This window comes from Dama dama, chromosome 27 (genome assembly GCF_033118175.1).
Source record: "Dama dama isolate Ldn47 chromosome 27, ASM3311817v1, whole genome shotgun sequence".
NCBI lineage: Eukaryota > Metazoa > Chordata > Mammalia > Artiodactyla > Cervidae > Dama > Dama dama.
The window spans coordinates 2997132-3011981 of NC_083707.1; the positions used below are offsets into that span (position 1 = coordinate 2997132).

The window sequence follows — 14850 nt, forward strand, 5'->3', positions numbered from 1 at the left end:
ACACTCAGGCGAGTGACGCTGGGCTCGGTGACGGTAACTGTGACGTGTCGTGGAGCGAAATAGACGGGGAGACGTGGGGCGGGGCGAAGCGAGACGGGGCGATGTGTAGGGCGGGGCTATGTAGACTAGGGCGTGGCTGACTGGTATTACTAAGGAGACGTGGAGCGTCACCACTCGGGGCGGGGCGACGTAAGGCTTTGAGGCGACGTGGGGCGGGAAGACGCGCTAGGGGAACCAGTGAAGAGGCTCTGGGCCAAGTGCTGGGCATGCTGATAGTCAGCGGGAGACTGGGCGGGGCGCAAGGGCGCGGCGGTATCTGGGGCTGAGTAGACGGGCTCTGAGGCGGCCGAGCGGAGGCACGTGCGGGGAGGGGCGGGGCTGAGCGTGAGCAGGTGTGTGCAGTCACACGTCGTTAGGCGAGTGGGCCGGGCCGGGTGGGGGACTGTGCACCGTAGGTGGGGCGGGGCGCCTGTGGGTGGGGCCAGATATCAAGGTGCTGAGCGGAGCGCCACGACATAACCTGAGGAGCAGACCAACCACGACCCCGCTGTTCTTCCATCGAGTGCCGCGTTAGCTGGACTTTGCTGCTGGGGAAGCACGCAACACACCCGGAGGCGGAGACTGCAGAGCGAGGAATACACTTTATGCACACGCACGGAGCTAAGAGAGACGGGGGCGTTGCAACTCCCTTGCTACAGAACATCAAATGAGGAGCAGGGAAGTAAGGTCCGTCTTCACTCGGTGGTTTAAATGAAAAGCCGGCGTCCTGGAGCAGAGCTCCTGCTGCTGGCACAACTAGGAAGGATCAAGTTCCTTCCTCTCTTTGCTACTAGTTCGTTTACTCACTTCCTGTGACACTTGCTCGTCAGTCTATGTGGAGGAGAAAAACAGCTTCCAAACTGCTGCAGAAAGGAGGCATCCTCACCCCAGACGCCTCTTCAAGGTCACCCCTGGTAATTCCGCATTAGGCACTCTCTCCCCGCTCCTTTGCTCCCGCTCAGACAGACCTCCTGGCACTGCTTGGTCTTCTCCCCTACTAGTAAGTAAACCCTTGAGTGGGGACTTGGCACATCGAAGGTGCCCAATTATCCTTTTTTTGAATGATTGAAATAGTGATCAGACTGTCAGGGAGGACTATATAATCCAATCAATTTACCAGAATTTATCAAGATTGAAAGCAGCACAACTCTCTGGGAAACCTATAGACCAAGTGCATGCTTTTGCACTGTGGACAAGTAATTCCCTGTGCTCAGTTTTTTCACGAATGGTAACACAACTTCCCTCTTAGAGCTGCCTTGAGGATGAGGTGAGCATGTGAGAAAAGCATTTAGCAAACTTTCAGCAGGTGATTAAGTATTATGACTAGTCCTTAAGTTTTTCATCTAAGTAGTATTAATGCAATCTATATAATGGACTCAAACATAAAGTATACAGAAGTGTTTCTTTCCCATTTAATCTGCTGTTTCCATCCCACTGAATGCTTAACTCACATAAATCATTTAAGCAGCACTTCGTTAGGAATAGGAAGGCCACTGAAAGAAGCCAGGATGCTTTCAACCAAATTTTCCATTATCTGTCGTCTTGCTTGATGAGTTGCACTTCCAATGTGAGGTGTCAGAGTGATGTTCTTCAACTCCAATAAAGGATGATCTCTGAAATACAGATTAATGGAGGAAAACAGAGTCATTTGGTTTCTTTAACTTCATATTCTGGTTTCACATCCCCACTGAGATGGGGAAGGCTGTGGGAGGCCTCATGATGTACTGAGATGATACCTAGATGTACGCTAGATGATCACTGCTCATTTAACCCTGGTTTGGGTGACCCATCATTATAACATATCCTAACTGCACCCAGGCCATTAGCTCACAATTGCAGAACATGCATGATGGGTTAAATGACAGTGACCTGCAAGATAAGAAAGGGCCTTGGGGTGCTGACTCAGGCATGATGGGTCAAGATGAATGCACCTTTAATGGGAATGGCATTCAGAGGGAAAAGATTTCTTAACTAGGATTAGCAGGTTAGAGGGAGCTCTCTTCCAGGAAGAAGGCACAGAATGGGAGACAGCCTGGAAAGATAAGGTTTTAGTGAAGTCAGTCAGGCAGACTCAAGCATAATGATGGATAATATTAGAACTCAGGATTGGAAAAGTGCTGTCACCTGGCCCAACAGAGCCTCTTTATTTTAATACAGACAGAGGCCAAAGTAGCCACATGACAGTGATTCCTCCCTGCCCAATAGCTCCTGAGGCTCAAGGGGCACACCCCTGGGAATCCTAAGGACCCCCAAACCTATGGAAGTTCTCTACAAGCACCTGTAATTTATGCCAATGCAGTGCAACCACCCTCACCTCCAGGACTGATTGAAGTAAGACGTATTGTGTGGTTCAGTTAGCAGGGATAGGACTATTCTGAAAAACACTTGTGTTCCCCCCTATGAAGCAGGTGGGCCCTACTATATAACAGCACACAACAGAAACCAGTCTAGGTACGAGGGTATGAGACAGGGTGATGCTTTGTCCCAGCGGACTTGGAACCCAACACCTGCCCATAAGAATATCTGAATGTACAGGCAAGAGACATTTGTGTTGAGAAGGCATAGCAAATACCTCTGCAATTGTTACTGACTTATGTAATTAAACTGCACTGTACCATGAATGTATAGCAATATGCTGTAACTGGCACTGTTGGCAAGATTTAACTACCTCATGAAAGTAAGTCAGATGATAATACTGACAGTGATGATCAATGGGAAATGACTGGCCTGAGGAATTACTGGATTTCGCTAAATATCACCTAACTTTATATACTAAATAGTGCTACATGAGTTCATCATAACATACAAAATAGTGGTAGATGAAGAGGTTGAGGGCAAGAAGTAATCAAAAAATACAAAAATACAATGGGTTAGTTGTTTCTTTAAATCTTATCCCTGCCCCACAGTGACTCCTTCAAATGTCACACATAGTCTAACAGCAATACTATTGCTGAACCTGTCATATAAATACTGTAATAAATGTAGATACTCCAATAAATATCATTTTGCTGTGAGACAGCCTAGGCAAAGGGCCTTGCAGTCCATGGGGTCACAGAGTCAGACACAACTGAGTAACTGAACTGAAGGGCCACAGGGGTGGCCTGTGTAATAAAGAATTAACTCAGCAGGCAGGTTTGGAGTTCTTGAATTCTGCACATTCCAAAGACAAGGCTGGCCTTTGACTGGCCTCTGGAAGATAACCCATGAGCCCTTCAGATATATTGCCTGGTATCTGATCCTTGGGGTCTTGGAGAAAGCCAGAGAGTTGTTGCTAGTGGTTTAATTTGTGGTGAATGCCTGTTTTTGTTTGCCTAGAGCTCTTGGCCAGTCTGTATCAGTTTGACCTCTGTAGGGGCTGGAGACTAAGAAGTAAGTAAGTGTCAGACAAGTGGGTACTCCATGCCGACATGACTGAGTCCAGATACAACACTCAGTGAGCTTCCCTGGATGGAAATACTTAATGTATGTTGTCATGCATCACTGCTGGAGGTATAGGCACTGTCCACACAACTCTGCTTGGAGGACAAGCCTGGGTCTCCTGGACTCCACTCTAGAAGTTTTCTGCCTTTGCTGATTTTAAACTTACGTCTTTTCACTGTAATAAACTGTAACTGTGAGGATAAAAGCTTTTCTGCGTTCTGCACGTCTTTCCAGCCAATCATTAAAACTGAAGGTAGTCTTGGGGACCCCTGGCACTACTGGCAAATGAAACTTTTTAAAATAATTTGTAGCAAATCCTTTTGTAAAGTAAAGAATACTTATGTAGTATGACTAAATAACCCAAGATTTCCTACTTTTTATTTTTTTTCACAGTGAGCGGAATCAAAATGTCTCCCTGAAAAAGATGAAAACTCAAACGTATCTGATAAATACCTTGGCAAAAGAGCTTTAACAAAAATGATTTCACGTGGGACACTGGGAGTGCATCACCTATTAGGATAAACTAAGCTTTGGGATATAACACTGGTATTTGCCCTGTGACTTGTAAGGAAAAGCTCTTTTTAGCAGGTTAGTCAACAGGGGTGATCGCATGACTTCTGTTTTGAGTAAGTTGGCAACTGTCTAAAATAGTCATCCTTATTTATTTATATTGAAATTATTTTTTGTTCTAGATTAGTGGCTCTCTTCTGAAGAGCCTCTTGATGTGACAGACTATTTTCTTAGGCTCCAAAATCACTGCAGATGGTGACTGAAGCCATGAAATTAAAAGACACACTTGCTCCTTGAAAGAAAAGCTATGACTAACCTAGATAGCATATTAAAAAGCAGAGACATTATGTTGCTGACAAAGGTCCATCTAGTCCAAGCTATGGTTTTTCCAGTAGTCGTGTATGGATGTGAGAGCTGGACCATAAAGAAAGCTAAGTACCAAAGAATTAATGCTTTTGAACTATGGTGTTGGAGAAGACTCTTGAGAGTCCTTTGGACTGCAAGGAGATCGAACCAGTCAAGCCTAAAGGAACACAGTCCTGAATATTCATTGGAAGGACCGATGATGAAGCTGAAACTCCAATCCTTTGGCCACCTGAGGTGAAGAACTGACTCACTGGAAAAGACCCTGATGCTAGGAAAGACTGAAGGGGACGACAGAGGAAGAGATGGTTGGATGGCATCACCAACTCAATGTCTGAGTAAGCTCAAGGAGCTGGTGGTGGACAGGGAAGCTTGGTGTGCTGCAGTCCATGGGGGTTGCAGAGAGTCGGACATGACTGAGTGACTGAACTGAGTGGCTTGCTTACTTGACCTTTATACTCTTAAAAATTGAGAACCCCAAAGAACATGTGTTTATGAGGATTATGTCTATCAACATTTATTGTATTAGAAATTAAAACTGAAAACAATGTAATACAGTCATACACTTCATTAACTGTCTGGGTGATGATGTCATCACACATTCTGAGGAAACCCTGCTGTGCTCTTGTAAGAAAACATGAGAGGAAATGAACAACTGCTTATGCAGCAGGAAAACAGTTATGCTGTGGAAACTTCTGTCTCTTTCTAGATAGGATGCTGTCTGATTCATGTGTTTTTTTTTTGCTTTTCCTATTTTTTATTTTTTTAATATAAATTTATTTCAATTCGAGGCTATGATTCATGAATTATTAAATGAAGCCAGTTAGACCTTTAAAAAGAAAAATAGTTTTGACTTCACAGATCCCTTAAAATGGTCTCCAGACCACATTTTGAGAAACTGTTCTCAATAAATTATTGTTTTTCTCAGATATGCCTAATTTCTACGGCCAATCTTGATAAACTTAGATATCAAATTTGGTCAAAACATTGATCTGACAGTAATTTGCTTACTGGATAGAAATCAAAGTTAGGAATAGCTGGTTTAACAGATGACAGCATCAAGATTCAAAATAAATAAGAGAATTAAAACGCCAATCCCACTAGGCTGGATCACACGGTCAACATACAAGCAAATGAAATTAAATGCAAATAAATGTAAAATTTCATGCATAAACTTTAAAAAAAAAACTTGAGAGAATAGCAATTTCAACTTTAGCTGACTAAAAAACTTAATGAGTTAAGGTGCAATGAGGCTATGAGGAAACATGCTGCTAACACAACCTCTGTGTAACTTCTCTGCAGTGGTCAGACCACAACATGAATACTATGTGCAGTCCTCAGCAGAGTATTTTCAAAGGACTGGAAGGCAATAATAAGGACAATGTGTCTGGAAATGACATCATTTAGGCTACAAGTGAAGGATATGAAGATATTTAGCCTAAAAAAAAAAAGACTATGGTGAAATGTGGTTATCTGAAGGTTTGTAAAGAGAAGAAGCATCAAAGTTAGTCTCTGATGCTCCAGGGGGCAAACCAGGGTCAATGGGTAAAGGGAGGACTATTTGGCTCAACCGGAGAAAGACTATTCTGTGCGTTCTCAATCCATGGGGTCTGAGGCCCCAGTGCCCTGAGGGCCCTGTCTGTGGAGGTGCTAAAGCAGAGGCCTGACCCACTGCAGAAATGGACAGGTCACCAGGGGCATGCTCCAAGGCCAAGACCCTATGTGACTGCAACATGCGGTTCAATGTGGCTGCAGAAGTCAAAAGCAGCAGCTGTCTGAGGCCTCTCCCAACCGGAGGGAGAGAACTGTAGGTCCTGTCCGGCTTCCTTACCTGGGCAGGGGCTCTGGGTACGTCACATCCAGCGCTGCCGCCTTAATGAGCCCGGTCTGAAGGGCTTCCACCAGGGCGTCTTGATCAACTAGCAGACCTGGGTGGACGAGACCCCTCCTCTGTAGGCCCAAGTTAGGCAGTGCTCTCTGGTCACACTGAAACACATCTTGATCTTGTCAGAGGTTTGACAAAAAGCACGTGAACTTCATTCTGCCAATCTATTCTCAAGACACTGAGAGCCTGCCATGTGCCAGGCAGTGCACTAAGCCCTTCACAGATGCTTCTCACTGACTCTGCTTACCCAGCAGAAGACAATACTCATTTTACAGGTGACATACTCAGCTGAAGTCACATACTTCTAACACATCCACCCAGATCTGAGCCCAGGTCTGTCTGGCCCTGAGCCTGGGCCCTGCCACTTCACCACACCACCTCCCAACCACTGGAGGATTCCAGGAAACAGCCCCCAGATAATAGTTTTATATACATGCCAAAAAACCAAGCAGCCACAAACATGAACCGTAACTGCATTTCAAATGTGAAATAGCAGGGCCTGCTTGAACAGTGCTGAGAAGGAGACCCTTTCCCTCAAGCAGAGAAGTCCCTCTTCCCACTGGTGGGCTGAGCTGCCCCATAGTCAAGACACAACACCCAGCCTGTGCGTGCTAGCTCCAAGCCCTTCCTAGAGTGTTTGCTTTTCTAGAATCTTTGTCTCCAACCTCTGACATCACCAAAAGCACATAATGCACTGGTCCTTCCTGCTTGTCAACAGGGTATGAATTTTCGAGACCTTCAAGCACATTAGCTTGGCCCTGTGGGATTTCACGGCAAGCACTGTTATCTGGGTTTTACGGATGAGAGATCCAGGTAGCTGCTGGTAGTGCCAGGTCTCACATGTCCTCTGGCCCCCAACCCCAAAGGCAAGTCACCAGCAGGTGTGATGCCAGCACCGATCCTCACACGTGCTCAGGTCCCCAGCATTGAGGAGCCAGTTTTCTCCTTTACAAATGCTCCAGAAAACTTAGTTACAACACAGGACCTATGGCTTCCTGTACACAGACACACAAAGCTCTACACTAATGTCAAATAACCAGACTTAAGTGAGGCTCAGAAAATTCATCCCTGTAACTTTTGCTTGATTACACGTGGACAGTCAAATTGTGATGGCCCTACCCAAGGAGATGCCCACACTGAGATATGAAACTCCCACAGAGGTTCAGCATTCTCATTCTTTATGTTACTAATTTGAGGCTCAAAATGATGTGAAGATAAAAAAATCAGAAATATTTGTAACTATAAAGTATAATCCCTTTAACGCACCATCCACAAGTCTAGTGGATTTTTAAGACCATTCAGGGAAAAGGTTGACTGGAAATGAGAGAGTGGCCAGGGCTGGGGGTCCTCCTGCACAGCCCTCCAGCCCACATACAGCTGGAGCGGGTACCTCTGCCGATGTTGACAAGGATGGCAGTGGGCTTCATTAACCTCAGCTCCCGCTTCCCGATCAGGCCCTGGGTCTGTGGCGTCAAGCTCACCGCCAACATCACAAAGTCCGACCGCTGAAGCAGGTCATCCAGTCTCTCACAGTAAATGGCCCCAACAGCTTCCTCCTCCTCCAATTTTCTATGAAGGGAACAAGGGAGAAGACCATGTTCTCTGCTTAGAAATTCATCCGTTTGCCCCAGGAGTTTCTGAGAGGGCTGCAGAGTCCCTCAGTATGCTCAGTATGTCCCCCATGGGGCCAGACCCCATGTGGGTTCAGAGGTGGCTGGACCCAGAGCTCAGGGCTTACCCATGGAAACCTGCATCTCTGGGTGCTCTGAGCCCTGTGTCTGTGGCATTTCACACCAGACTGCAAGCCTCTTGTGGACAGGAGCTTCCTCTCACTCAGCTCTGAGCCCCCAGAGGCTGGTACAGCCGATGGTGTCAGACATGCTTTCAGTGACATGAGACACTGCTGGATATAGGCAAACACGTCAGAAACTCCAGAAAATAAACAACAAAATGGGAGAGGGTCGGGAGTGCCATGTGTTCAACAGAGAGCAAGGCCCCAAGGTTCTGGTGCAGGCAGCTTGTGTGCTGTTTTGGGTTCGATCCTAGCTTCTGCTCTGCCCACCCTGGCAGCTGATTACTCAACAGAAATGCCAAGCTCCAGGAGGGCTCAGCGGCCTTGGTAGCCACTCCTGCCCTACAAATACGCAATACAAAACTGTATGGATTCTTTCTACACATCTTGGCCAGGGGACCGCCTGGAGGAAAGGAACGGCCTGCACACCCAGCCACTATGAAGGCCCTGCTCGTATCACATGCCTGTCCCCAAAGAGCCCTGGCCTCTGCATCAGAATGGAATGCAGGTGAGAAAAGCCAGGGCGTAGGCAGGAGGCATCAACGAAGTGAGGGCAAACAGGCAGGTCTGAGACAGAATCAAAAGACTGGGCGCTGGGCCAAATGCTGCTCATGGAGTATGAGGAAGACGGTTTCAGACCGAACGCTGCTGGGGGAAGCCCTGTGCCCTTGTGTCATGTGTACTAAAGTGTGGGCAGCATCTCCCATGGTCAGAAAGAATCTGCTTACAAATTTAAAAAGCACATAATTGTAGGTGAGCCAAAATCTCTTTTCTCTGGTGAAATTTCTTCCATGAAGAGAAGCTTACCTGCCACATTTTTAGGGAATCATAAAAATGCTACAATCCATTCTTTGATCATCAACCCTGCTTTCTGGAGACAGAATAAGGGAATCAAATAAAAAGTGAAGAAATAATATATCAAAGCCATACTGAAGGCAGTGATGATGTAAGTTCTGCTCAGTTAATTTCAAGTCTATTTTCTGAATTTTACCTGCGTTTCCTATTGTGATAGACAATCTTCATTTCAAATGCTCTGGCCCTTTGAGCAATCTTATAGCCAATGCTGCCCATGCCGATAATTCCCAGAGTGGCCCCTGTCACTTGTTGACCCATATAGTCTGTAGGAAAGTTCTCTGTATGTGGTGAAACAGCCAACTGATGACCTAAAATAAACAAGGTGCAGAGTGGGCAGTGTGGACAGCACCATACACAGAATCCCCACAACCCTCACGGGACCTCCTAACAGAGATGAGGTTAAAGGAAGCCCGAGATGGACCCTGAGCACTCAGGCACGTCTATCCAACAGCAAAATGTTTCTGCAGGAAGGATGGATCGGACAGCAGTTTTCTCATCACAAACCCAAACTTCCTGGCATGATGCTTTAAACGAGCAACTTCTTTCACATTAAGGGAAGATTTGTAGTTAAAATTTGTTGGTTCTGGTGTGTGTGTCTGTATGTTTTTGACTACATGTATGTGTATGTGACTGCATGTGTTTCTGTATGGTTTATGTGCATATGCAAGTGCGTGTGTGTGTGTGAGTGTGCACGTGTGAACCAGCAATCAGAAGAGAACCAGCCTGGTTTTTGCCTCCTCTCCTCAAGCCCCTTCACCCCAGAGCTCCACCAGGATGACAGCCAAGTGCTGAACGGCTGCACGGTCCTTCCCAGTGATGTCCAGTGTGTGGAGAGGTGGGGTCTCACCTACTCATGTGTGGGCCTTCATGGAGGGTAGCAGGCTGACTGGCCAATGGATCACCCTGGGGTGTTTCCATAGTGGTGCTGAAATTACCTCACATGTATGGGTACCCCCATGGCACAGTGAGTAGAATGTGATGGAGGAAAAGACAGTGCTCAGACAGACCATGTGGACTGCATGTGTGCAGGGGCTGAGACCGGCCCTGGCCGGGCTGTAGCAACCAAGACTGGCTCCCACCCCAGGGCCACAAAGTCCTGGACGCAGTGTGAAGAGACCAGGGCTTTATCAGGTGTGATATTAAACATCTGTCATCTAATCTGGAAAACCAGCATCTCCTGGCTGTTTACCTTCCACAACTCTCCGAGCTGCGGCAAGCAGCAAGGCCATCCCCAGGTCTGCCGTGGGGCTGGAGACAGCATGTGGTGTGTTGGCCACCTTCACGCCAAACCTGGCCATGAGCCCTAGGTCCAGATGGTCCAACCCCGCCCCTGCACTGGCCACGATCTTCAAGGAGGGCAGGCTGCACAGGAGCTCCTGGCTGACGGCTGGCCTTCCGCCCCAGATGTATACAGCTTGGATCTTGGGACCCAGCTGTGCTTTATTTTCCAAAAAGTCTTGCATGGTAATGAGATTAAAGTGTCTCTTCAGGTCTTCAGCATGATCTTCACATATGCCATGTGGTCCTTCAAGATCAGACACCAGAACTCCAGGTAGGTCCTGATCACCCATGGCCTACAGAAAGATAGATGCAATTTCTGCTGTCAGAGAGTTTTCAAGAGAACAACCTGTATACTCTTCTACTATTCTTTAGATTTCCTGAACTATAAGACTGGAATTATTTCCTGGATGAATTCCTGTAAAGTCTGAACCACAACAGACCGGGACTCTGAAGGAACCAACACCCCATCAGGCCCACGTCCCTCCTATTGGACGTGGGTCTTTATTTCTGCCCTTTGGCCATAGCAGCTGCAGTAACTAACTGATTTTTTTTTTTACTGTGAAAGTAAAAGATATTTGTTATTGTCTGTCAAACAAATTAAATAATGTCTTATGTTCCTTGTTCCTAATTTAAACTAAGATTTTTTTTTTAAGATTTTATAGCTTTCCGCCGAAAAGAAAACCAGCTGCTTTGAAGAGTTGAGGCTAATAAGTGCATTTTATCTTTGGGTCACAAACTTGGCTAAAAATGTTTAAAATGTGTTCAAAGTTCAGAGAATAATTGGCTAAAAAAAAACTTGTGTTACTTCTTGGACTTTGAGTAAAAGATTAAAAGAGCTTCATTAAGGATAAGACTTTAGTTTTACAGAGAGCAGGCTCAATTCCTGCCTGCTTCAAGTTGGTTATGGAACAATAACACACATCCATCATGCCATTACTGTCAGTGGGTATACATAGTGAAGATCCAAGACCATCCACATGACTCGTGGCCTCTCCAAAGGAGAAGAGATGAGAGTCGAAGTGGGGAGGGATGGCCATAGCAGAGGGTGGGAGCGTTGGGCAGATTCAGGAGCTCACCCTGTCCCTGGGCTCTGCCCCTTGTTCCGTAACTCCTTTCACCAGCACCAGCCTCTGACCATCTCCACTCACAGCCAGGAGTCTAGCCAAGCAGCATGAGACAGGAAGTGGGATCCCTATTAACTGCTTTCCTAGAAGGGAGCACGGGTCCTACCTGCTGCTGACCCTGGTGCTCAGAGGGGCGGGCAGGGTTGAAAGATGGAACTTTGGCTCCAGCACCGATCTGCGGCTGATCAAAGGTCTCCCAGGCTTCCTGGGTTCTTGGTGAAACTGACATGATATCAACAGGTGTGTTACAGCTGCGCCCTGAGATCACATCTCATTCTCCTCCCACAGTTTCTGCACAGAGAGAAGTAAGTGGACTTGCCTCTAGCAGGCGTCCTTGGATGCCCAGTATTGACACGATGGTTGGTTAGGACATTCTGACAACAAAGGAACTCACCACAAAGATGTATTGTTAGATACCCACATTTTGTCCATGTCAAAAGATAAACCCATGGGTGAAATTTGGAAAAATAAAAAATTTTACAGCTTTGTTTTTAGTTAAGAGAGTGATAGTTCAGACATGTTTATTTTCTAACTGCTATGTGCATGCTCCTTGCACTGTTTAATTTGAACTGCTAACACAGATTTAAAATTAGTTATTTTCTCCTTGCAAAATGATTGCTCAATTAAAAAATAAAAGACTTTGTATTAACTTTGCTGAAATTGCCTTCCACAGACCCAAGGCTCTAAACTCAGGATTTTCTTCTTTTAAAGCCTCTTTAAAATTGAGACCCAGAAAGAAAAATAAAGTAGACTGAACTTCCAACCTCTTCTTCCAAGAAGACCGACATGTGCATGGCACTCATTAGGAAGGTGCAGAGGAAGGCATGTAGATCCCTGACCAGTGACTGTGGCTGCCCAGCTGGACTCTGAGCCCAGAGCAGGATGGGGCAGGGAGCACCAGGTAACACAAGAAAGGAGAGTGACTTCAGTTCACAGAAGGGGCAGGGGTGGGGCCAGGCAAGGGGGAGGGGGGGTAAGAGAGTTTTCTAACTTAAAAGCAAAAATGAAAATAAAAACCAACTGCAACCAAATAAATATTTTTAGTTTTGGGAACAGAGAGAAAGAAACAAAGATAGGGTGAGGCAGGAAGGAGGACAAAAAAGCAGGACCACAGGCGCTGGTTCAGGCCACTCTGCCTGACTGTGATTCTCCCTGAAACTTGCTCTCCTCCAAAGCAGAGTGAGGGGAACACACAGCCTTGCATCGTGGCCCAGATAATGAAAGAGAGCATTCTGAGCCTGCAGGACCAGGGGCAAGCCTTCAGTGAAGGGGGTTACTAATGTTCAAATCTGAAGAACAATTTAGACATCTACCTAAGTGTCTAGAAACAAACTTACACCAAAGAGAGAGACTGAATTCATATAGCACAGTAAAATTTTTTAAAAATTTCTTAAACCTCTATTTCCTCACAAAGCTTCCTCGCAGTATTTGAGAGACGAGTCCAATACCCTCCCATCATCCCCACATTCCCCAACATGCCAAGACTTGCTTCAAACTGGCGCCCACTGACTTGTATCTTCTCTCCCTGCCACTCTGTCCTCTGATCCTCTCTCTAGTCCTTTGCAAAGCCTATCCTCACCTTGAAGGAGGAAATAGACAGAGCTGGACTCCATCTTAGGCCAGGCTGCAAACATTAGGCTACACTCATGGTCACCCTCCCAATGGACTCTGAACTTAGTGCCCAGTGTCTATAGAAATGGCATACAAGTGGAAAACCAGATCCCCTCGAATAAAAGAGCCTCAGGACTTGTACTTGGACTCTCCATTGCCTAAAAGAATATGCTAATTATCTCTGTAGTAGAACAAGGTCATAAATTCCATTATGTTTATAATGTCTACTGTTTAACTATCTAGGCTTCTGACACATGACTTGTGGGTTAACTTTGATCGTATCTCTCTTTACCTTGTCCAGACTAGTTTCAAGGAATTTGGGGAAGTGGGTTTGATCAAGTACACTTAGGGTATACAAGGTTTTCACAAAAATTGGTCGGGGTCCTTGGTTAAGAGGAGACTCTGCCTTGGGCCCACCGATGTAATAAACTGCACTCCACTATCTGCATTGTCCTTCTGAGTGAGTTTGTCCTTCTGAGTTCCAGGTTCCCGGAACCCATGGCTACAACAATCTCACCTATGGAGCAGCTCTCTGCCCTCTCCATGGGGATAAAATCACAATTGTTTGTTTTCTGTCCTCTACAGATCCCTGATTCTGCTCCAAAGAGGCTCAGAAAAACAGACTGGGGTGGGGGGGGGCGGGAATTCTGTAACAAAGAGTAGGTGATGCCATGTTTAGCCCCTCTGCTTTTTTTAATCATCCTTATGCTGATTTTTGGATTTGCTGCAAATGATCTATTCATGCATGACTAGATAAAGGGACCTGAAGATTAAGATATACCAAAAGACATATCCTTGAGGGTGTGTTTGCCATTTCTGACTTAATGAATAAGAAATGGTTTGTCAGGGCTTGCTAAAAATCAGAGAAAAGAAAGGCAAGATAAAAAAATTAAAATTTGACTAATGTAGGAAATAAACTGTAAAATCTGATGTGGGTACCTGAATCTTATTCATTTAAAGCTTAATGCCACTGCCTAGAGTTTAGGAAAAAAAGTACATACCTGTCCAAAATGACCTTGAGAATCTCTGAAGCCACCTTAAGTCTTCTCTGGAACAAGGGAGGTATAAATAACAACACTGGAGTCTCCTTATTAAATTCTTCAGGATTGTGCCCTGGGGGCCCAGAAGGGCCTTAGGATGCTAATGCTGCCCACCTGCCCCAGGTGAAGTCCAAGGTCAGTCATGTTTACGCGGCAGAGCTCGATCCAGTCTCCCCCTCAAATCGCAACATTCTAGGGGTACATTTACCTTTTAAAAAGACTCCAGATTTAAGGGACGCTCCAGCCAACCTAACCTCCCAGCCAAGACCTGGACAGTGAAGGCTCAGGTCAAAGAGCACAGTTCCCAGCCCCTCCCCGCCCCGCCCCTCCCCGCCCCAGCCTCGCCCCAAAGCCCACAACCAGCTGGCCTTCTCTGCCAGCCCCGCCCCATCCAACTAGGCCGCGCCCACACTTCCAGCATTAGGTCCCTGAGGCTGAGAACTTTTGGCACGAGAAGCCGCCTGAAGGGCAAATGGCACCTAGAGGGACGGCTTTGGTGGAGCCTCCTACAGGAGCAGGGTCTAGATAGTAGAGTGTGGGGCCTGTCCAGCGCGCAAGGTTGCAGGCCGGTCTCAGCGTGAGAAGTGTGAAAATCAACACGCAGAAACCTCACTTCAGATAGAGTTGGGAGGCCAGAAGGGATAGTTCTGGGCACCACCCTCCCTTGATTGGAGACCCAGCAGGAAGAAGGGCGCAACCTAACTGCCTACAAGGAAGGAAACCTTCCTCCCAGTCTGGAAGCAACCCAGCCAATGGGAAGCTACTACACTTCCAACTCCAGGTTCCCTCCAATGGACACTCCAATGGACAAGAAGCCATGCCCAGCTCCCCCTTTGTTGTTGTCACTCAGTCCTGTCTGACTCTGCAACCCCACAGTCGCAGGCTGCACCGTCCTTCACCATCTCCCAGGGTTTGCTTAGACTCATGTCC

General features: G+C 46.5%; 1 protein-coding gene and 1 long non-coding RNA gene across 6 annotated transcripts; one reads left to right on the forward strand and one right to left on the reverse strand.

Moving 5' to 3' along the window:
* The first annotated feature begins 486 nt into the window (after nucleotides 1–486).
* Nucleotides 487–4902, forward strand: LOC133047447 (uncharacterized). 2 transcript variants are annotated; one of them, XR_009690754.1, is made up of 2 exons: nucleotides 487–1039; nucleotides 3853–4902. It is a non-coding gene; the product is annotated as an uncharacterized LOC133047447 (long non-coding RNA). The 2 variants fall into 2 exon arrangements; XR_009690753.1 differs by having other exon boundaries at nucleotides 487–726.
* LOC133047445 (probable 2-ketogluconate reductase) lies at nucleotides 1423–14201 on the reverse strand. Of its 4 annotated transcripts, none has more exons than XM_061130645.1 (7): nucleotides 13882–14200; nucleotides 11376–11491; nucleotides 10054–10438; nucleotides 9001–9172; nucleotides 7608–7786; nucleotides 6164–6260; nucleotides 1423–1652 (listed from the first exon to the last, which is right to left on the reverse strand). In XM_061130645.1, exons 3-7 carry the CDS (start codon nucleotides 10433–10435, stop codon nucleotides 1496–1498), a joined length of 987 nt encoding a protein of 328 aa, XP_060986628.1. In that variant the 5' UTR covers nucleotides 10436–10438; nucleotides 11376–11491; nucleotides 13882–14200; the 3' UTR covers nucleotides 1423–1495. The 4 variants fall into 4 exon arrangements, with proteins under 4 accessions (XP_060986628.1, XP_060986626.1, XP_060986629.1 ...); XM_061130643.1 differs by having other exon boundaries at nucleotides 11376–11560; XM_061130646.1 differs by lacking the exon at nucleotides 11376–11491 and having other exon boundaries at nucleotides 14129–14201.
* Nucleotides 14202–14850: the final 649 nt, after the last annotated feature.

Excerpts from the sequence above, each read along its gene's own strand:
- LOC133047445 (XM_061130643.1), bottom strand. The coding sequence starts at position 11,498 with ATGTCAGTTTCACCAAGAACCCAGGAAGCCTGGGAGACCTTTGATCAG. Across the intron at positions 7,787-9,000 it reads TATCACAATAGGAAACGCAG|AAAATTGGAGGAGGAGGAAG; the intron begins GTAAAATTCAGA and ends TTCCCTTCATAG. Across the intron at positions 6,261-7,607 it reads CCTTGTCAACATCGGCAGAG|GTCTGCTAGTTGATCAAGAC; the intron begins GTACCCGCTCCA and ends TCGTCCACCCAG.